The sequence below is a fragment of the Oryx dammah genome, unplaced genomic scaffold (genome assembly GCF_014754425.2).
Source record: "Oryx dammah isolate SB20612 unplaced genomic scaffold, SCBI_Odam_1.1 HiC_scaffold_1, whole genome shotgun sequence".
NCBI lineage: Eukaryota > Metazoa > Chordata > Mammalia > Artiodactyla > Bovidae > Oryx > Oryx dammah.
In genome coordinates, this window is record NW_024070185.1 from 37172696 (window position 1) to 37196225 (window position 23530).

At 38.4% G+C, this 23530-nt stretch overlaps 1 protein-coding gene across 1 annotated transcript in view; it reads right to left on the minus strand.

The window, feature by feature from the left end:
- Window positions 1-23530, minus strand: part of LOC120863043 (lysine-specific demethylase 4C) — a 404602-nt gene that overhangs the window by 121292 nt on the left and 259780 nt on the right. Inside the window, exons 16-17 of the mRNA XM_040239292.1 lie at window positions 5036-5091; window positions 2449-2557 (exon numbers count right to left, since the gene is read on the minus strand). Of these exons, the coding sequence (XP_040095226.1) occupies window positions 2449-2557; window positions 5036-5091 (165 nt within the window). The remainder of the gene's footprint in view (window positions 1-2448; window positions 2558-5035; window positions 5092-23530) is intronic.

Below are 23530 nucleotides of genomic sequence, written 5' to 3' on the forward strand. Positions count from 1 at the left end.
CGAGATGCTAGACGACAGGAACAAAGTCTTACTCAAAAATGCGCCCCAACTATTTGGTAAGGTAAGGTAATAACTGTTTGGTGAAATACACTGACACAAACATCTAATTCCTATCCCCACCCCCTCATCTGTGTGAATAAGAAAGCAGATGAACAATCTAGCATCCAGAAAAGGACTACTGACACGAGCAGACACACACACATTCACTAAACAGACACGGTAAAATACTCCATCTAGACTTAGGCCGGCTGAGATGAAATACTACATGAAACTACTGCTCTTACTTCTGGCTGGATGTACACTTATTTGATTAATTAAACTTCAAAAGAATATGCAACAGACACAGTCAAGGTGGCAACCTTTGCCATTTTTGGAGGCCATCATCAGATTTCAGATTTCTAGATACAGTTTCTTGGCTGGCACTGAAATGATCCATGCTGGCCCTCCCTGTTGTTCCATTAAAACCCCTCTGAGACTGGTATTGGTGAAAACAGATCACTAAGGACAATCTGTAGACAAGAGTAGCCGGTACACAGGTCCTTAAAGGGAAGCATCAAGAGCAGTGACCACTTATTCCAGGGGGCCTTAATGTGATAACAGAAACCATCTTTTAGGAAAGATACCCAAAGGTGGGTGTTAAATGCAGTGTTGGAATTTCTACAAATACGTATTACTTGCAAATCAGAAAAAAAATTAAAATGTAAGACATTTGTTAGTATTTGTCACACTAAGCATTACGTTTTGTAGGATGTAATGAACTTAACATTTTTCTTTATAACCTGCCTTACAATCCTAATTCTGGCAATTTTTTTCTTTCTTTCTTATTGGTAGGTTGTTTTTCCTCCAATGAAAGATATTTTTTATAATTTTTAATGGACAAAACTAATGCATTCTGTCCTAATCATAAAGACCCAAACAGTATCCACAGATAGAATATGTATCAATTGAATAATAAAAACAAGTTTATATAAGTAAAAAGCAATAGATGAAAAGCAGTTTGCGTATAAAATGTAATGTGATGTAGGATTTATTGTATTTTTTCTTTTTTCTGTACCAATTTTCAAGCTTTGGGGTGTTAAAATTTTTGCACTCAAACTGCACTTATAAACAAAGTATCAGCACAGTAAGACAAAAGAGAGGACAAAATTAAGGCTACATATGAGATTTCTTGAAATCAAGCAGAAACACAGCAGTTGGCACAGTCACAGAAGACACTACTTCTGCCTCTCTCTCATGTCAAGGTTAGTTTTTCTTTTTAAACTGGTGATCAAGATATAAGGTTGTAAACATTTTCCTTTAGACATTCATGAGCTGAACAACCTTCTTCTGATAGTCACCGTCAACTTTGAAGGGCCATTTAAATGCCCCAGTTATTTCCATCTCATTCTCAAAACTTCCATTACCACACTCTGATCATGCTGGCAGATGATCTCATATCTGCCGACAGCAATCATCAGGCGTAGAAAGGGCCACATATTTTCTAGCTATGTGAAATTCTTAATGGAGCTATAGTGGAAAATAACAGCGTTTGCTGAAAGACAGTAGAAGAGAGTCTAAGTTCCTGAGACAGAAGTCCAGAGACAAAACACGCTGCTACGCAGTGGTGGAGAGACTACTGATGACAAAGAAAGAAACGCTCAGGTGGAGAGGCACAGCTCAGCGTCGGAGACAGTGGGAAGACCCCAACCAGAAGTAACAAGGACTAAAGAAATTACAGGGTATTAAGTCCACTTGTAAGACATGCTTCAACATCTGAAAGTCATGCAATTTACCTGTAGGAAAAATTCTCATTGAATATGAAACATTAAGAGCCTGAACTAGTAATCTGTTGGCTCACAATTTAACAGAACTCCAAGATAACTTTAGTGTGGAGGACACTAAAGGCCTACCTTTTCATGAAAAAAGAGAAAAACAAAACAAAAACCATCTAACAAAGAGAAACAATGAGAAGATAACCAGCCAGAGAGTTGGGCAATTTAGATGAACTTTATCTGTTGGTGAGAAAATCCCTTGGGAATAATCAAAGTTTCTCTGCAAGTCTCTTCTTGGTGAAGAGATGATGAAATCAAGTTAGACTCATTTTTCTAAGTCAAGGCCAACCAAAGACAGGGAAGAGACAGAAAGACTAAGCAATTCAAACAGAGATATTTGGATAATTTGGGTTCAGTTACTAACAAACTTCACCAAAAGCCTTGAGATTGAAAAGTCACATTAATTCATGAAATGCAGTATTCCTCTGCCTCACTGAAGACATAATTCGTAGAAAGCTATATGCATACTTACAATACAACAGAAAAAGAATACGTACAGCTAAGTAATTTAGGCTAAAAGAATAAAAAATGCAGAATAACTCAATGAAGCTAAGAAAAAAGTATGTGCATGAATAGACATATTCAGAACTTGAAATTAACACTAATTTATGAGGAAAAAAAAAGTATTGGCACTCACCAATTTTAACCTCTGTAAAGGTATTCTGCCTACATCTATCTGTGTCCTTTCTGGGACATTAGTAAACCGGACTTCTGGGACTGCAACGGCGCACATGACGTGGGCCCACCTACAGGAAACGAGACAGAAATGTAAACAAATATTCCCTAAACTTAACACGGCCTGTACTTCACCAGGAGGTGACAATTCACATGCATGGGAAACACACAGATGAAAAAGCAAGCCCAGAGCACCTATGTCCATCACAAACAGACTCTCTGAACTTTAAAGCTATTGGATGATACCTGGATAGATTCAATGCCACTCTTGCCCACCATGGTGACAGGAAGAACTAGGTGAAGACCAAAGAATTACTATCATTTTATTTATACGTTTCTACATGTGACCTGAAAAATACTGAGATGTATGTCTGCTATTTCACTTGACATGAATTATAGAGGTGTTTAATATACTTAAGATAATTAATATGTGGCAAAAGATTAGTTCAATTAATACAAGGTATGAAAATGAAATGAGTATACCATATAATCTTTTTACATAATTCTGATGTCATGAAGCAAACCAGAACAAATAGCAAAAATTCTCTAGAAGAATTAATACAGATTAAGTCTTTCATTAAACTGTTTCTTATTGCAATCCTACTATAATCAGAGGAACCAAGAGATAAGGGGAAATGAAATTTAACTTGTTCCCTTGTTTCCTACTAAAACCCTTGTGCTCAGTTCAGTTCAGTTCAGTTGCTCAGTCATGTCAGACTCTTTACAACCCCATGGACTAGCATACCAGGCTTCCCTGTCCATCACCAACTCCCGGAGGTTACTCAAAACCTTCTGTATCTCCTTTCAAATTCTGAATCACTCCAGAAAAATGACAACGTCCTCATTAACACTATTAAGTTTCTCATAAATCTTACGCCTCAAACAAACATAAAGACTCGAGGTTTAAAGAGATTTTGAAAGAATTATCAAATTTGTCAACTTATTTTTAAGTCAAAGCATGTTATTTCACTCAGATAACATAAGACTCCATCCTGCTTTTAAGACCACCAGGAGACAGAGTAAGTATCAATCCCAACAGGGCACTCTTTCATATCTAAATAAACGCTATAATTTATAGCAAACATTACTTCTTTTTGTCCTAGTCCAAGGGAAGGAAGAGAAGTCCTTATTGCCTCCATCTTTGCAGGAACTGCCTAAATCATCTGGCAGTCTGCACCACTCATGGAACAGTCCCAGAACCAGTCAATAGTTTTTAGCATAGTGTCAATCACATTAACTAAGACTAAGAGATGCACATCCAAAATTGAGCAAACACAGTCTCTTAGACTAAACTTTACCAACACAGAAACGATGAATGCTTTTATTCTCCCTTATAATCAGTCAGAAACATGTCTGCATGCACATGATTACATGACATTACATTACTCCAGGAGTCTCAACTCCAGTGTCCATGGGGCCAGGCAGAATGAAACCAAATAAACATATACTGGTAAAGCATGGTGACCTAGAGAAGGTCTATTCTCTTTAGGCCAGGTTCTCATCCTAACTGGTTACTGTCATATAAAGATGCACAATCATTTATCCAGTAAAGATGAAAATCTGGATTTTCATATAACTCTCAACTTTTAAAATCTGAATTAAATTCATAAAATGGTGTCAGTCAAATAAAACATATCTTGGGGCTGGATGTGGCTCCCAAGTGCCATAATACAACCTATACCTAAATCATTTCTATAAGTTCCTAATTTATAGGAACCTATAATTTGCTTTGGCCCCATCTTAAATGATTAAATTGGGTCATAAAGATAAAATTCATGCAAAAATACATTTCAGCTGCTGCCATAGAAAAACATTACCCATCTTTTTTGTTCACTTATGAGTCTCTTCATATTTTCCAACTGTCCCCTTTAAACTGTAAAATCGATCTTTTCTCCCTGTGTTTCTATTTTAGAATATACACTTTCTTGTTAATTTACTGGTATTAAAAGTAAATGGTTTTGTTCTAATACTATGATTATAATTGATTTTACTTATCTGAAGATAACAGATTTCATTGTTTTCAGGCATATTCTGCTTTTATTACAACAACAGCATTCATCAAATTAAAAACAAGAATTCCAATGGCACAAGAATACGGGCTATCTTCAAGCTCTGTTAGTGAAAGAGGGGTTACTCCTTATGATGTCAAACACAGAACAGACGCAGACTGAGAACACCTTTCCCCAGCAGAGGTGAATGTGCTGTCAGTAATGGTTTCTGGAAACATGTACAAAATCTCTACCTTGCACCTGAACAGCAAGAGCTGTGGAAGAGGGTGGGAGGCATGTTCAAGGAGAAGGGGATATATGTATACTTACGGTTGACTCATGCTGTTTTATGGCAGAAACCAACACAACATTGTAAAGCAATTATTCTCCAATTAAAAATTATTTAAAAAAGATCAAACATTTTAACTTATTAATAAAAACAAAGCTGTGGAACAAATGTGTACAACAATGAGAAGCAAAGCACGCTATAAACCCAGAAGTTCAACACTCAACCGAGGAGAAGGAACTGATGACATTCCACACAATTAACGCACTACTTACTTATTGTTCTTCGTTTCCTTAAGAGCACCCCCTCTCAAATTGCAAAGACAGCACTCCTAGGGCAGAAACAAATGTCACACAATTATTCCAGTCATGTAATAAAAGTCAGCACTATTTATCTAAATATCCCCATACAGTCTATTTTTTTATTTTAAATTAAAACTATCAGGAACTTCCTGAAGGACTCTCTCTTAACAGTTCAAGAGAGATGGGAAGGTGAGAGACACCCAAAAGTGTTCTGGGTGTGTGCATCTCCTGGAGGGAACTGTCATTATCCTTGCATCAAGAACGCCACTGCTGGGGGAACCTGTGACGCAGAAACTGGTGTGTGGAGAGGTAGGGACTAGAATTCCACAACAGAGGCACACACATACAACTCGGTTCCCTTTAGTTCTAGGAGTCCATTTCTGTATACAGGATGGCTGGAAACAGAGTATGGCAGGCTTTGTTCTAATACAGGGATAAGCAGGAAGCTCTTTATAAGAACACTCTTCACAAAAGTATCACTTGGGTCTTTCTATGGGCAAATAGTGTTGGAAAATTATTACGATAACTGCTGGCTTTCCAGAAAAACAGAAAACAGTGCTGTAAAATGTATTCCTTTATCTTCCCCACATTGACTTTATATTTTTGGCACTTTTAAAAAAGTAACTGCATTTATGTATTTATTTTTGGCTGCACTGGGTCTTTACTGTGGCGAGCTAGGGCTACTCTCTAGTGGTGCAGGGGCTTCTCACTGCTGTGGCTTCTCTCGTTGCGGAACACGGGTCTAGGCCATGCTGGCCTCAGTGGTTACTGCACATGGGCTCAGTAGTCACAGCTACGGGGCTCTAGCACACAGGCCCAACAGTCGCGGCACATGCGCTTAATCGCTCTGTGTCATGTGGGATCTTCCTGGACCAGCTATCGAACCCGAGTCATCTGAATTGGGAGGTGGATTCTTTACCACTGAGCCACCAGGGAAAGCCCTCTATTTTTGGCATTTTTATGTGTCTTAGATTGGCATATACTTTTCACTCCAAGATGACTCCCTTTACATAATAAAGATATACTTATCACTACTCATTACAATTTTATGAAAAACTCCATAAGAAAACATGGCCAAAGAGTAATGCAATGACTTCTGTTGGCCTAGAATTTTTAACTAAATATCTAAACAACTTTTTTATTTTCAACCTCAAGCTTGTACTCCCAGTTTACTGCACTAATATCTTTTTTTCAATAGTTACAGGTTATTTGGTGGTTTTTTTTTTTTCCTTCAAGCTGTCTATATAAAATTTCTTTATCTATTCTCCCAGGTGATCGCCTTTAAATGATTTTGACAGCTTTGCCCAAGCCTGTGAAGATTAGATCCCTCCAACTTATCTAATAATAATGGGGTGTCAAACTCTGCAGAATTTATTTTTCTGAGAATAACACCAAAACTACTGAGGAGGATCAACATATCTATAGAACTCTTAATAGGGAGCAAAAAAAAAAAGAAAGAAAATACCAGACATGTTCAATGGTTTTATTTGTCTGGGAAGTCTCTACACATTGATTTGAAATTTCCCCAGTGATTATTAAAGGTTCACAGTAGCAAAAGGTCCACAGTAGCTGCCCTGTGGACATCCATTTGAATCCATCACAAACCCAGCTCAAGAACTTAATGGAGAACATTCTTTAGTGCAAAGCCATATTCCAGGGGCCTTTCAAAGAACTGGTTTTGATGAAACACACAATGAAAGGAAAATTTCACACTCAAAATATTGAAAATGAAAAATAGAACAATTTGAATTATTCAATAACATCCAACTTATTCAGGAACTATTTCATAAAATGTTTTTGACTTTCAGTATTTTTCCAGTAATTTAATACACTTTCTACAGAGACAGAATGAAAATAAAACAAAACACAAGGTCAGATACTTTCATTCAATATAAAAAGATATGAGTATGAAGTGGGAATGTGGGAAGGGAGAATTGTAGACTGTGAGTAGTACAGACACTGAGAGAATTAGTTGTATGATTAATGAAATTAGTAGTGAGAAGAAGCCTTAAGGCAAGAGTTGGCAGAGGTAAAAACAGCAAAGCAGCATGGAGACTGCTCCATACACCTGATTAGGATCACGAACAGGTCCATGTGCTGCAGAGCACTACTACAACAGGAAGAACATCCTGTAAAGTGGAACCTGCAGACGCAAGACGTTAAGTGGAGTTGAGAAGACTCTCACCTGCCACAACATAAAGCTTGTTGCTTTGATACCTCCCTCTCACAAAATCTAATGGACAATTCAAAGTCCTTGGTTCGCCTAACTTCTTGGATGCATTCAACATAATTGATTGTGCCTAAAACAGCTTCTTCTGTGGTTTCTATAACCAGACAGTCTCCTCATTGCCCTCCATCTCAACCTGATCCTTAGCTTTCTTTTACAGGCATCTTTTTCACACTCCTTAAACACTGTAATTTCTGTAGTAGGGCCTATTCACTCCTCTCTCCATACCTGTTTGCTGGGCATCTGATGCACTACCTTGATTCTTAGAAGATCATTGACTCAAACATTTAACTTCTGTCATGTCTGACAGTCCACAGGAATCTCAAACATATGTACAAGACTGAACTCATGTCTTCTTCCCAAACCTGTACTCCTTCAGCTTCTAGCTCAGGTTAGAAGGTATACTCTTCCTCTCATCTGAGATTGAATCAATTGAATTCTGTAAATCCCACCTTCCATGAGTTTCCCTCTAAAAGGAACACATCCTTGATATTTCAGCGTAAATGCTGATTCCACAAGGAGGGATCTCCTAATCCCCTGCTCAGTTACTTCCGTCTTGTTACTCTTGTTAACTATTTGTTGAATTCCTTCTGCTGTCTTCACTAAACTGTTAGCTCAGTGAGTGCTGGCAGAAATTTGTTAGGTGACTCTTTATAATGACACCCAATAGAGAGAGCACCCTCCATAAGAATTTGTTAAATAAACGAGAAAATACGCCAAAATAGGCAGAGTGAAAATCCTGAAAATCATCAAAGCATCACAAAACTGCAAAGACTGTGTTCACATACTTGTGGGAGTACTAAGGAAAGAAAACTTCAAGCTCCAGTGACTTAACATGGAGCTAAGAAACAGTGATTCGACAGAGTTATTTTTGCCATGATTTGCTTGAGTAGAAATCATATTTCTTAGTAAAGAACAAAAAAAAAAATCTGTGGCCAAGTAAAGCTATTTTGATCTACATGATAACATGGTTTCTGTTTAATTCACTTGATTTTAAAAAAATGAGTAGGAAAGAATAAAATCATGTCCAGTTACACCATTTTTCTTTTTTTGACTCACTATACCTAACATAAGTCAAACAAGCTGGTCTGGTAGAAACACAAAGATGTCAAACTGTCAAGTCATTCATTTGTAAATTAATTTGAACTAATGTTTCCCTGATACCTCAGTTGGTAAACAATCCACTTGCAAAGCAGGAAACCCAGGTTCAATTCCTGGGTCTGCAAGATCCACTGCATAAGGGATAGGCTACCAACTCCAGTATTCTTTGGCTTCCCTTGTTGCTCAGCTGGGAAAGAATACGCACGCAATGCAGGAGACCTGGGTTTGATCCCTGGGTTGCGAAGATCCCCTGCAGAGGGGAAAGGCTACTCACTCCAGTATTCTGGCCTAGAGAATTCTATGGACTATACTCCATGGGGTTGCAAAGAGTTGGACAGGACTGAGTGACTTTCACTTTGACTTTGTTTACTACTATTTATTCAAGAAGTGGAGGTGATGGAATTCCAGTTGAGCTATTTCAAATTCTGGAAGATGATGCTGTGCAAGTGCTGCACTCAATATGCCAGCAAATTGGGAAAACTCAGCAGTGGCCACAAGACTGGAAAAGGTCTGTTTTCATTCCAATCCCAAAGAAAGGCAATGCCAAAGAATCCTCAAACTACCACACAATTGCACTCATCTCACATGCTAGTAAGGTAATGCTCAAAATTCTGCAAGCAAGGCTTCAGCAGTACGTGAACCATGAACTTCCAGATATTCAAGCTGGTTTTAGAAAAGGCAGAGGAACTAGAGATCAAATTGCCAACATCCGCCAGATCATGGAAAAAGCAAGAGAGTTCCAGAAAAACATCGATTTCTGCTTTATTGACTATGCCAAAGCCTTTGACTGTGTGGATCACAATAAACTGTGGAAAATTCTGTAAGAGAAGAGAATACCAGACCACCTGACCTGCCTCTTGAGAAACCTATGTGCAGGTCAGGAAGCAACAGTTAGAACTGGACATGGAACAACAGACTGGTTCCAAATAGGAAAAGGAGTACATCAAGGCTGTATATTGTCACCCTGCTTATTTAACTTCTATGCAGAGTACATCATGAGAAACGCTGGACTGGAAGAACCACAAGCTGGAGTCAAGACTGCCAGGAGAAATATCAATAACCTCAGATATGCAGATGATACCACCCTTATGGCAAAAAGTGAAGAACTAAAAAGTCTCTTGATGAAAAGTGAAAGAGGAGAGTGAAAAAGTTGGCTTGAAGCTCAACATTCAGAAAACAAAGATCATGGCATCTGGTCCCATCACTTCATGGGAAATAGATGGGGAAGCAGTGGAAACTGTCAGACTTTATTTTGGGGGGCTCCAAAATCACTTCAGATGGTGACTGTAGCCATGAAATTAAAAGACGCTTACTCCTTGGAAGGAAAGTTATGACCAACCTAGATAGCATATTCAAAAGCAGAGACATTACTTTGCCAACAAAGGTCCATCTAGTCAAGGCTATGTTTTTTCCAGTGGTCATGTATGGATGCGAGAGTTGGACTGTGAAGAAAGCTGAGCACTGAAGAATTGATGTTTTTGAACTGTGGTGTTAGAGCAGACTCTTGAGAGTCCCTTGGACTGCAAGGAGATCCAACCAGTCCATTCTGAAGCAGATCAGTCCTGGGATCTCTTTGGAAGGAATGATGCTAAAGCTGAAACTCCAGTACTTTGGCCACCTCATGCGAAGAGTTGACTCATTGGACAAGACTCTGATGCTGGGAGGGATTGGGGGCAGGAGGAGAAGGGGACGACAGAGGATGAGATGGCTGGATGGCATCACTGACTCAATGGCTGTGAGTCTGAGTGAACTCGGAGTTGGTGATGGACAGGGAGGCCTGGCATGCTGCGATTCATGGGGTTGCAGAGTCGGACACGACTCAGTGACTGAACTGAAGTGAACTGATTCTTCAGGTTTCTGCCAAAATATAATTTCCTCCAGGAAGCCTCCCTTGCTTCTCCTCCAAGAGAAGCCTTTCCCTATGTTAACAGCTCAGTAGAAGACAATATCAGACAGGTCAATTTTTAACCTTCTCTTTGTTTAAATAATACTTTATTGTCAGAAAAAAAGGTCAGTCTAAAATTAAATAGGTTAACTGTTGCCTGAAAAGAAGCTCGAGTTTTCTTAAGAATCTGTACAATGTCTGATATACAGAAACATTGGCACCGACCAAATATAATAATTGTATTAAGTATTGAACATCTTCAAATGAAGTGAAAGAACTGAATGAGGAAGTAGGAAGTGATACTGTCCATCAGGACATTAAGTCAGTGAATTGGTTATCAATAATGAAAGGCTTCTATTAGAAGAATGGAGACTATATTAAAGGCCTGATTCATTTCAAAAAACATGCCAGAAACCACGTACTTTCAGTTCAGTTCAGTTGTACAGTCATGTCTGACTCTTTGAGACCTCATGAATTACAGCACGCCAGGCCTCCCTGTCCATCACCAACTCCTGGAGTTTACTCAAACTCATGTCCATCGAGTCAGTGATGCCATCCAGCCATCTCATCCTCTGTTGTCCCCTTCTCCTCCTGCCCCCAATCCCTCCCAGCATCAGTCTTTTCCAATGAGTCAACTCTTCGCACGAGGTGGCCAAAGTACTGGAGTTTCAGCTTTAGCATCATTCCTTCCAAAGAGATCCCAGGACTGATCTGCTTCAGAATGGACTGGCTGGATCTCCTTGCAGTCCAAGGGACTCTCAAGAGTTTTCTCCAACACCACACTTCAAAAGCATCAATTCTTTGGCGCTCAGCCTTCTTCATAGTTCAACTCTCACATCCATACGTGACCACAGGAAAAACCATAGCCTTGACTAGACGGAACTCTGTTGGCAAAGTAATGTCTCTGCTTTTGAATATGCTATCTAGGTTGGTCATAACTTTCCTTCCAAGGAGTAAGCGTCTTTTAATTTCATGGCTGCAGTCACCATCTGCAGTGATTTTGGAGCCCCAAAAAATAAAGTCTGACACTGTTTCCCCATCTATTTCCCATGAAGTGATGGGACCCGATGCCATGATCTTCGTTTTCTGAAATGTTGAGCTTTAAGCCAACTTTTTCACTCTCCTCTTTCACTTTCATCAAGAGGCTTTTTAGTTCTTCTTCACTTTTTGCCATAAGGGTGGTATCATCTGCATATCTGAGGTTATTGATATTTCTCCTGGCAGTCTTGATTCCAGTTTGTGCTTTTTCTAGCCCAGCGTTTCTCATGATGTACTCTGCATAAAAGTTAAATAAGCAGGGTGACAATATACAGCCTTGATGTACTCCTTTTCCTATTTGGAACCAGTCTGTTGTTCCATGTCCAGTTCTAACTGTTGCTTCCTGACCTGCACATAGGTTTCTCAAGAGACAGGTCAGGTGGTCTGGTATTCTTCTCTCTTACAGAATTTTCCACAGTTTATTGTGATCCACACAGTCAAAGGCTTTGGCATAGTCAATAAAGCAGAAATCGATGTTTTTCTGGAACTCTCTTGCTTTTTCCATGATCTGGCGGATGTTGGCAATTTGATCTCTGGTTCCTCTGCCTTTTCTAAAACCAGCTTGAATATCTGGAAGTTCACGGTTCACGTACTGCTGAAGCCTTGCTTGCAGAATTTTGAGCATTACCTTACTAGCATGTGAGATGAGTGCAATTGTGTGGTAGTTTGAGGATTCTTTGGCATTGCCTTTCTTTGGGATTGGAATGAAAACAGACCTTTTCCAGTCTTGTGGCCACTGCTGAGTTTTCCCAATTTGCTGGCATATTGAGTGCAGCACTTGCACAGCATCATCTTTCAGGATTTGAAATAGCTCAACTGGAATTCCGTCACTTCCACTAGCTTTGTTCGTAGTGATGCTTTCTAAGGTCCACTTGACTTCACAATGCAGGATGTCTGGCTCTAGGTGAGTCATCACACCACTGTGATTATCTTGGTTGTAATGATCTTCTTTCTACAGTTCTTCTGTGTATTCTTGCCACCTGTTCTTAATATCTTCTGCTTCAGTTAGGTCCATACCATTTCTGTCCTTTATCGAGCCCATCTTTGCATGAAATGTTCCCTTGGTATTTCTCATTTTCTTGAAGAGATCTCTATTCCTTCCCATTCTATTGTTTTCCTCTATTTCTTTGCATTGATTGCTAAGGAAGGCTTTCTTATCTCTTCTTGCTGTTCTTTGGACTCTGCATTCAGATGCTTATATCTTTCCTTTTCTCCTTTGCTTTTCGCTTCTCTTCTTTTCACAGCTATTTGTAAGGCCTCCCCAGACAGCCATTTTGCTTTTTTGCATTTCTTTTCTATTGGGATAGTCTTGATCCCTGTCTCCTGTACAATGTCACAAACCTCATTCCATAGTTCATCAGGCACTCTATCTATCAGATCTAGTCTCTTAAATCTATTTCTCACTTCCACTGTATAATTATAAGGGATTTGATTTAGATCATACCTGAATGGTCTAGTGGTTTTCCCCACTTTCTTCAATTTAAGTCTGTATTTGGCAATAAGGAGTTCGTGATCTGAGCCACAGTCAGCTCCCAGTCTTGTTTTTGCTGACTCTATAGAGCTTCTCCATCTTTGGCTGCAAAGATGGAGAAGATAATCAATCTGCAAAGATCAGATAATCAATCTGATTCCAGTCTTGACCATCTGGTGATGTCCATGTGTATACATGTACTTTACCTCCCTTATTTAACAAGAACTTATTAAGTCACTAATTTCACAGGAAACTAAGAATCAAGAGATTGAATTACATACCTAAAAATCACCCAGTCCAGGATGATTTACACTTTTCTGTAAATAACCAGATATTTACTAACTTGGGCTTTGTATAACTATGAAGTTATTGCAAGTAAACTCTGCCACTATAGGACAATATGTAATCAAATGTGTGTGGCTGTATCCCAATTACAATGTTATTTACAAAAGTAGGCAGTGAGCTGGACTGAATCCACAGGTTTTATTTTCCAACCCCTAGTGTTAGCTACTCAAACGTGTGAGACTCTGCGACGCCTTGGATTGTAGACCACCAAGCTCCTCTATCCATGAAACTCCCCAGGGAAGAATATTGGTCTGGGCTGCCATTTTCTTCTCCAGGGGATCTTCCTTACCCAGAGACTGAACCCAGGTCTTCTGAATTGCAGTCGGGTTCTTCATCATCTGAGCCACCAGGGAAGCCCAACTAACAAAAACAGCAACTGAGTTTAAGCTCAGGCTTTCTTGACCAAATGTCCACACTCTTTTTCTCCAGTATCTTCTGCCCTATGTACAAGGCAAGGCACAAGACATCAAAGTAGAGAGCCAAAATAAACAGGAGAACTGTGCCTGCTCTGGGAAGCTCACAATTGAGAAGGGAGAAGACCTGTTTGTACTCAACAAAACTGTGAAGAAAATAAAAGCAAAGGGCATAACCAACTCCCCATTTCCTCATTTCTGTAAATAAGATTTCATTTTACTAATCACCTCAAAAGAACTCATATCATAAAAAACTGTTATCAAGCAGCATATATTACATAATGATCTGTGTTCCCATTTGTTTTACTAACATAGCTAATAATAAAACTTCTCACTGGTATGAGAATAAATTGGTAAATTTATCTCCACTTCATCTTCAAAAATTATACCATTTTACACAAAAGCAACATTTTAGTCTGTGCCATCAAACTTCAGGCTAAACGAATCCAATTTAACTGAGAGGAAGAATAGTTAAACTGGAGAGTCAGCCACATCCTGGTGTTTAACAAAATGCAGATGGCCAAGGTTCAAATCATAGTTCTACCATTTACTACTGGTATGACCTCTGGCTAGTTACTTACCTACTTCCTCTGCTTTAGATATTTCACCTATAAAAGAGGAAAAAATACTACTTCCTGAAATGAGTTAATAAATGTAACGCATTTCATAAACACACAATAGCAGTGGTCAACTATGTGAAAGGTTAATTGTGGTTCCAGGCTACTTAAATATAACATTGCCAGTAGATAATCTAGGTATAGCAATTTAGCAGGAAATAAAATATGTATCTGTCATTATAATTCTCTTGCGATACAAAATGCAAGAAGAAGAACTGGAGAGAAAACTCTCCATAACCCCCAATCCAGGCAGCTGCTCTAAACCAAAGAGAAATTTCCCAAAATTTTAAACAATGCCAACCCAGCTGTGGAAGCCAGACAAATGCTAGAGTCCTTACAGTGCCCAGAATACAGACACTGTTGAATGCAAGGTCCTGATCCCACCCTCCAAACACCTGACATCAGAGTGGACTGAATCAAACAAAAGCTAGAATACAGCTCAGACCCTACTCAGGTACAATCAGGTTGACTTCACCTCTACTTTAAAAATCTGACAAAGGGGCACCCTCTTTCTGGAAATAATATTAATTTCATTCGCTACAGACAAAATCTTCACCACACAATCAAAAAGAGTACAAAGTATACTAAAAGCAAGAAAATATAACATGATCAAGAAAGTAATCAATAAAATTAGAAGCAAGACAAACAAGATATTAGAATTATTGGATAAGGTTGAAAAAGAGTCCGACACAACTTAGCAACTGAACAGCAGCAACAAAGAGAAAATAACAACCTATTCAATTTACTCATAATTGGATTCCAAGAAGAGGGAAACAAGAATAGATGAAAAAATATATATACTTGTAGAGATAACAGAGAACTTTCCAAAGCTGATAAAAGACATCCACAGATTCAAGATGCCTAGCAAACTGCAAGCAGATGAATACAAAGGAAACATACCTAAATAGTTAACAGTCAAAACTCTGAAAACCAAATATGAAGAACATATCTTAAAAGCAGAAGAAAAAAAAGACATATTCAGTAAACAAGTATATGAACTCCATCTGAAATCCAACCAGAAACATTGGCAGCAAATGGCAATGAAACAATATCCATAAAATATTCAAAGAAAAAAGCTGGCAAACTATTTCCAGGGAAAATATCCTTCGAAAATAAAAATAATCTCATAGAGACAAAAATCTAAGAGAATTTGTCTCCTAAGAATCCACACTATACAACTGTTAAAAAAACAAAAAATCTTCCAAAAGAAGGAAAATGACACCAGGCTGAACCAGAAGTGGCAGGAAGGAATGAAGAACACCTAAAATGGGCTAATATAAAATAAATTTATTTACAGACTTATACTCAAAAACAGAACTCGTAAAAGAAATTGTAGGCAAAAATATTGATGAATTTAGGATAAATGGCTTGTTAACATAACATTTAAAAAAACAAAAGGCAGGTAGAAGAGATAAATTTTGACTGTATCAAAGTTTTAAAATTCTAAAGGATAAAATACTAAATAAATTAACATAAAACAATTTTAAAATTTCCAATGTAAAACAAAGATTATCCAAAAAATAATTTTTAAAAATCTATACTTTTGAAAAACAGGCAAAAAATTCAAAGAATCTTCATTGCCAATAAATACACAAAAGATACCGAATTTCAAGAATAAGAAAATGAAAAATGAAATAATGAGCATTAGCCTCAGGTTTTTAAATCAGGAAGTCTAGTTTTGGAGGTATGTGAGTTGTAACAGCGGCTTTGGACAATAATTTGGCATTATCAATCAAAATTTTAAATGAACGTAAATTATGACAAGCAAGCTACCTTCTTGGAATCTACCTTAGGTAAACATTTATATCTATGCAGAAGTAGTAATGTACAATGACTATTATTTCATTTCTGTTCATAACAGAGAAAACAGATACCTCTGGGAGGAGCTGGAATGGTCAGTTACTTAGATTTACTTGTAATGTCTGAATTTTTAAATTAGCTTCAGGTTTAAAATTTAAAAGTGATGAACAATATATGGCAAATCCAAAATTATACAATGTAATATTAAATGAAAACACTAAGACATTAAATAAACTGTGACACCATTTGGGTCTCTTAAGAACAACAAAATAACAGTATTAGTTTATGCACAAAAAATAACTGAAAGGCTGAATGACAAAACAGTATGAGTAGTTTTCTATTAACAATGAGATTTGAGAATTTGAGAGTGACAGGAATGGGAAACTTTCCTAACAATACTTACTACTTTTACATAAAAAAAAAAAAAACAAACCCACAGACACACAAAGAAATTAAAACTTTTTCCATCAAATATGTGTAATTTAAAATTCTCTTTTTTTTTTTTTACTTAAATGAATATTTTAAAAGGGCATCTATGATTTCTACCAGTCTTTTAGTGTACCCGAACTTCCTTCCAACCTAACCTGAAAAGATACTAAAATTGTTTAGCCTTGCAGAACAAAATAAATAAATACAACTCCACAGTGAATGCTCATTGCCAGCCCTGTTTTATCTAATGTTTATGAGCATGGCTTTTCTAGGAACAATAACACCCATGGTAAAATGACTCACTATTATAAAGATACAGATATATTGCTAGTCAACTAATGTTTCCTAAAACCAAACCAAAAAATGCTGAAATTTCTGTTACAAAATGATTACTCCAATAGTGGCTGCTCCTCCTGCCTCCCAAGTACAGCACTGAAAGAGCTGTTCTGTTGTGTACCCCACCCCAGAGCAGTTAAAAGCTGGATGAAAGAGTGTAACTTCAGATCATATTCTGATATTGTACCTTTCCTGCTTAGATCCTTTTCCCTCACTTAATACCATTCACAAAATCCCCTTTTAGCAATACCAAGGTACTTTTAAATTTTGCTTTCATAAAAAAATCACCGCTGAGATGAACAGAGAGTATATCAATTTACAACATGGAGTGGTTTCTGTACAGCTCAGTTATTAAACCATGAAAAAAAATGTTTATAATCAAAGTGCTGACACAACATTAACAACAATGGTGGGAAAGGCACTGTTAGAATATGACTATCACAGTCGTTCATTATTTGTCCTAGAGGGAAATCATGTTCCAAAGGCTCTTCTATAAAACATCAGTTAAAGAAATGCCAATACAAACATTCTCAAGCTGCCTCATAAGGAACTCTCATTTTAGCTGACATATCCATAAGTGACACCAAAGCCAATTTTCAGTGCTATAGAAAAATTACAAGATTGAAGTATCTCCCCACACCCTTATTTATCTGACATGCTCATAACAGAAGTGCACAACCATAAAATAGGGCTGTCTAAGCTGGGAAAACAAAGAGTAATTAATCACATTAACGGAAAACTTGCTTACAAAATGCTGATCAACAAAACATGGAAGAACCATTTCTGAAGATGAAGCTCATTTATCAGGCTTGGAGAGAGGCTGGAATCCATGTTAGGACAGGGCTGGCATGAATTCTGAGTGACTAGGAAATTGAATGAATGAAATGAATGAATGAAAAACTTTCTTGCAGTAATCTTCTGAAAGGAAATTTCACAGGCTCCAATGAATTTTATACAAGCGAGTGAGTTCCTTAACTTAGATGCTCACACCTAATTTGTATTATAAGTGAAAACATAACCAACAAATATTGGTTAATCACCATGTTATGTCCTAGACACTGGGCAAAAGCTATGAAAGATACACTCTTGTTGGAAGAGCAGACACACTAAATCAGTAGATTATTTATATGGTAGAGGATGTTAAGCATCATGAGAGTGGGCCATGGAGTTCACCAGGGAAAGGTGTTGGCAGCAGATGGCCTTTTCTAATGGCAAAGGTCGTCAGTAAGTAACAGGAAGAAAATCTGATAAAGCTACATGGTGCCCAGTCAGTCACTCATTTGTATCTGACTCTTTGATCCCATGGACTATAGCCTTCCAGGCTCCTCTGTCCATGGAATTTTCCAGGCAAAAATAGTGAAGCAGGTTGTCATTTCCTGCTCCAGGGGATCTTTCTGACTCAGGCATTGAACCTGTGTCTCTTTCATCTTCTCCACCGGCAGGTGAATTCTTTACCATTGCACCACCTAGGAAGCCCTTCATAAAGCTTTGTAGGCCTTGAAAAAAGGTGATAGCTTGAAGCCACTGGACAGTCTGAGTACACCAAGGACATAAGCTGACTTACATGTTAACTGTTAAATGTTAACTTACATGTTAAATCCCAATTGCTGTGTTGACAGGAGACAATAGTGATTCAAGGGTAGAAGTGAGAAGAGAAGTTAGCAGATTTCCACCATACCCAGGAAAAAGTTAATGAGTAGATTAAGACTGCATTATGTCAGCTAAGGTGACTAAGAAGTAGCCAGAAGTGGCCAGGATGCAAGATTCATTTTAAAAGTAGACATGATAGATTTGCTGTCAAACAGATGTGGAGTATGAGAAAAACAAAGCATCAAGTCCAACTCTATCAAGTTTTTGGCCTCAGCAGCTAGAAGGCCTGGAAATAAGAAAGGCTACAAAAGAAGATCTGGAATTCAGTTCAGGAAGGGTGAATTTAAGCTGATGGACATATGACAGGAGATGTCATAAAGTTGGCCATGTAGATGAGACTGAGCTGGACACAGGAATGTCTAAGCCACCAATGACTAGATGCTGTTTGCAACTATTAAAGCTATGAAATGGGATGAGATGACTAGATGGATTAGTGCGGAAAAGATACCCACAGTTTGAATTCTAGGGAGTGAGAGGAAGTGACCAGTGAAGAGGAAAAGCAGGAGGGCAGGATCCTACAGGTCAACTCAAGACTGCTTCAAACAGGAAGCAGTGGTCCACAGAAGTGTTGAAGGAAACAGGGAAAAATCTATGACTGAAATAAAATTAAGAAAGACGTGGGGGAGAAGAATTGGAGAGAGTGAATAAAAATAAGCCTTTCAGGAGTTTTACTATATTTACAGAGCCATGGAGAAACAGGGTGGAGCTTCTAGGAAGAAAGAGAGGGTTTTTTGGTTTACTTGAAGATGGAAGAAATAACAGCTTGTGTGGATGATAATGAAAATCATCTGGAGAAGAGATGTGGGTGAGAAGGGATGAATTACTGGAATTATGATCCTGAGTATAAAAGAGAAGATGGTGTTAGAGAGAAGCAGAGATATTATAGCTATGAAGCAGGTTGAAACCTCAAGGTCTCTACTGCTGTCTTCCCGTTTCTCTATGAATATGAAGAGACTTGATGAGGTGAGGGTGAGGATGGGGGAAATATGAAGATATGAACCAGTCAGCCAAGAAAGGGGTAGAGAGAATGGATGATGAGAATGCAACATGAATTATCCACACCAGTGAAGACCTACCTCCAATTAAAACTGAAAGCAGGAGCAATCTGCATATTGGGTGTTTCTCCACAGCCATTCAGCTACGGGGTACGGGTACAGAGTAGAGTTGGATTTACCAGGGTTGAGTTATACCAATGTAGAGTAACAAAGTCAGAGAGTGGCAAGGGAGCTGAGAGTATGTGTAAAAAAACATAGCAGCTTAAACGGAAGTAATGACAAGACGGGACGGAGAGACTGTCTGGGAGCCTCACTGAATCATGTGTCACAGTGAAGTGAAAGGATTGCTAGAGGCCCAGAACCAGAGGGTGTGGGCTAGAGACACAGAAGGTAGTCAGAGAAAGCTGACACTGAAAATACAACATGCCTAGTGGAATGCCGAACAGTTAAGAGTGTTTCAAAAGGCTATGCTACGTCCTTTAGTTCTCTATTACTGCAGTAACAAATTACCTCAAATGCAGTGACTTAAAACAACACAAAGTTTAGTAGGTCAGAATTCCAAAATGGGTCTCACTGGGCTAAAATCAAGGTGTCAGCCAGGTCACTCCCTTCTGGAGGCTCTTGGGGAGAATCCATTTCTTTGCCTTCTCCAGCTTTAAGGGGAGGCTGTGTGCCTAGTCCTTGGCCCTCCTCTACCTCCAAAGCCAGCCAGAACAGGCCAAGCACTTCTCACAACACATCACATCACTCTGCCCTTTTCTGTCCCCTTTTTCCTCACTTATAGGACCCTTCTGACTACACTGCATGCACCCAGGTAAACAGAATAATATCCCTATTGTAAAGTCAGTTGGTCAGCGACCTTAACGCCATCTGCTACCATAATTCCCTTTACATGCAGTGTAACATACAGGATCCAAGGATTAGGATGTGGACATGCTGGGAGGGGACAGGGATCTCACTACATTTTAGCTATTAAAATACAAGCATATAGCCATTTGTATGAAAGGACAATTATGGAAGACCAGGAAATCATAGTCTATGTTTCAAATTACATCCCTTCCACCTTTTTTCTTTCTGATGCCATTCCTTACTGCAGTGTAAAAATTACCTTGAAGAGTACAGAGCACTTATCTGATAGAAGACCAGGCACACAATGGTTCAATGTTAGGAAGAAGTACTCCGATAATTTAAGACTGGCCAAAGTAATCTACATGGAACTTCACAGTATTTACATAATAGTATTTCCAGGATCCTGAGCAAAGTACTTAAAATTATACAACACTTGGCTTTCAAGTAAAAATCCAGCTGGCTTTTTCTTTCTTTCCACCATGACCTTCAGTAACAAACAGCAAAATACATGACTCCTTCATCCTGCCACTGGACTAATTTTTGCCATTCATGAGAAATGCATGCAAGGCAGTTTTCCCACTCCATGCTTCCTGAGGATCTCTTTCCTCATTGCTAAGGAGATGCACCGTGCAGCCCAGTGACCTCGGGGCATGCACACCCTGGTGTGCAGTACAGTATGCTATGCTCCCCATAATGTCAGTCATTATTCTTCTTGACTTTACTTGTGCTCTCTGGTTGAAGCACTTAAGATTAATGAGGCATTTGTTCTCAATCAAGAAGCTGTTTATGAATATAGTTCCAGTTACAATAAGCTATGTAGACTTCTCTTTCTTTCTCTGCACTACCAGGGGGGTGGGAGGGCTGGTAGGGAGGGGACGCTGTTTATTGGGCAAAAGGGAGAAGAATGAACGGGAGAGGGAAAAAAAAAAGATTGTTGACTTTTTTAGCCTATAAGCAGTCCCTAACAGAAAAGCCTCCACATCATAACTATGCTGTCAAGAAAATTGATATCCTCCAACATGCTGTTCTGTTTGGTTAAAGTAAAATAATTATTACCACTCTCGCCTTTGTGAGTCAAGGTTTACATTAGCAGCTGTGCAGAATAATCTGCCTCCCTTGGAGGCAGAAGGTGATTCTGAACTCAAACCTGTTAGCTCGAATGTAAGAGTGTGGTCTGGCCAGCAGCTTCCAGAGACACCTCACTGGAGAGGAGCAATGACACAAGCGGACACTTGGCTACACAGAGCCATGGTCTCTAACAAGAACACAGTCTTCCTTTTCTTGCCTTTTCACTGTTTTTACTATGTGTGAGGATCAAAGACAGCCTCTCACCACGTGGTCTTGACAGGAGCCCATGAAATGAAAAAATAAACCATAAAACACATCACAGGGTGCAGGAGTGTTGCCATGACCTCTCAAGGACATAAACCAATAAGATCTAAAAATCAGTGGCTCCAATCTACAAAGCTTCTTCAGAGCTCTTTGTTAAAGAAAAATGTCAACTCGGTTGTCAGTTGGGAAACTAGATCCAGGAGATCATTCAACTCTGGAAAATGTCCTCCAGGAAGAAACTAGAGTTGGTATGAAACAGTAAGGGCACTTCTCTGCTCAACTGCCCAGTAACACTAATTATTCCATACTAAGTATATGACCAAATAAATACACTATTAGTGTTCACTTAATTTTCAAAGTAAACAAACTGAAATCATTCAAATACATGGTTCAAAATTAGGTCAGTTATTCAGCCTTCTTTCCACTCTGAAAACAAGCAACTGAGGAAAAACAAAAATGATTCTGGGCCTGGGAATCTATCTAGAGGCATGAGTACCGCCATGAGTCTGGGCTCTCTTACCATATAGAATGGAGAGCCTGGGCAAAGGATTTACTCTCTCAAACCACTGACTTAGTATCTGTAAATGAGACTTCTGAGATAGATGGAGAAACGTGCAGCCTCTGTCAGCATTAAATTTTTTTGGAAGCTAGGAAAATTGGAAGCTAGTATCCTTGCTACTTAGAGTAGATTATATTTAAATCAACAACTATCCTGAATTTGTAAGTCAAAAATTTTTTAATAGAACTTTTTTAAATGTAAGACTTCTAAGAATCAAATGATAGACAATTCTAACATCTATTATCAGTACCACCATTTTTTCTTTTTTTAGCAGTGCTGTGTGGCATGTGGGATGTGGGATCTTAGTTCCCCAACCAGGGATTGAACCCATGCTCCCTGCATTGGGAGCATGGAGTCAATCACTGGACAGCCAGGTGAAGTTCCTATAACACTAATCTTATCTAAGGAGTTGGACAGGAGAAATAATGGTTGTATTATGGAATATGGTAATTCTCAACTACATATATTTTCTTTAATGATCACTACCCTAAGAAAACTCCCATATCAGAGAGAAAGAAGAGAAAGTACTGCCTTCAGATTTAACAGGGGGACTTCATGGGTCCCAAAGATGACTTACCAACTTTCCAAGAAGTTAATCATTTTTACCTGAGCCTTAGCAGTTGAGATTTAAGACTACAGTATTTTCCAAGATTAAGAGTTCAGATAAACAAATACTTTTGAACAAGTGAAAAAGACTTTTTTTTTTTAGTTCACAAGCTTTAGCAACATTATGGGGGTGGGTGGCTTAAGACCACTACCTCAGTACTTCCAGATTTTAACTTTGTGATTATGACTCACGAAGAGAAAACACTTCACTTTCTTTCAAAAACCAAAACAATAGCTATGTCTAAGCCTTGGAGGGCATGAATGGCAACCATTACTCAATCTATAGATGCCACTTATTTATAATCAAGCAATAAGAATAAACAGACACTAAAATGTTTTTAATCACTGCAATTGCATATTCCACTCTTTGTAAGAGGAAAGAAAATGCTAATACCAAATGATCATCAAGGTACAGCTTGCTCATATCTTTTAGTCCATTAAAAAAACAAATAAACAAATAAGCAAAATAAAGTGAACAGATGTGTGACCAAGGTGAAAACTTTATTTCATATTTACTTTTTGATTTCTTAAAACTATTTTGAAGAAAAAAAAAGCAGAATGCTATCTATGCTGTTTATAATATATAATGCAACTTTGTTATTGTACAGAAAATAAATGCTCTTAAATAAATAATAAATGTGTGACAAGAATACACAGAAATACTGTACAAGAAGGTCTTAATGACCCAGATAACCACAATGGTGTGATCACTCACCTACAGCCAGAAATCCTGGAGGGTGAAGTCAAGTGAGCCGTAGGAAGCATGGCCACAAACAAAGCTAGTGAGGGTGGTGGAATCCCAGATGAGCTACTTC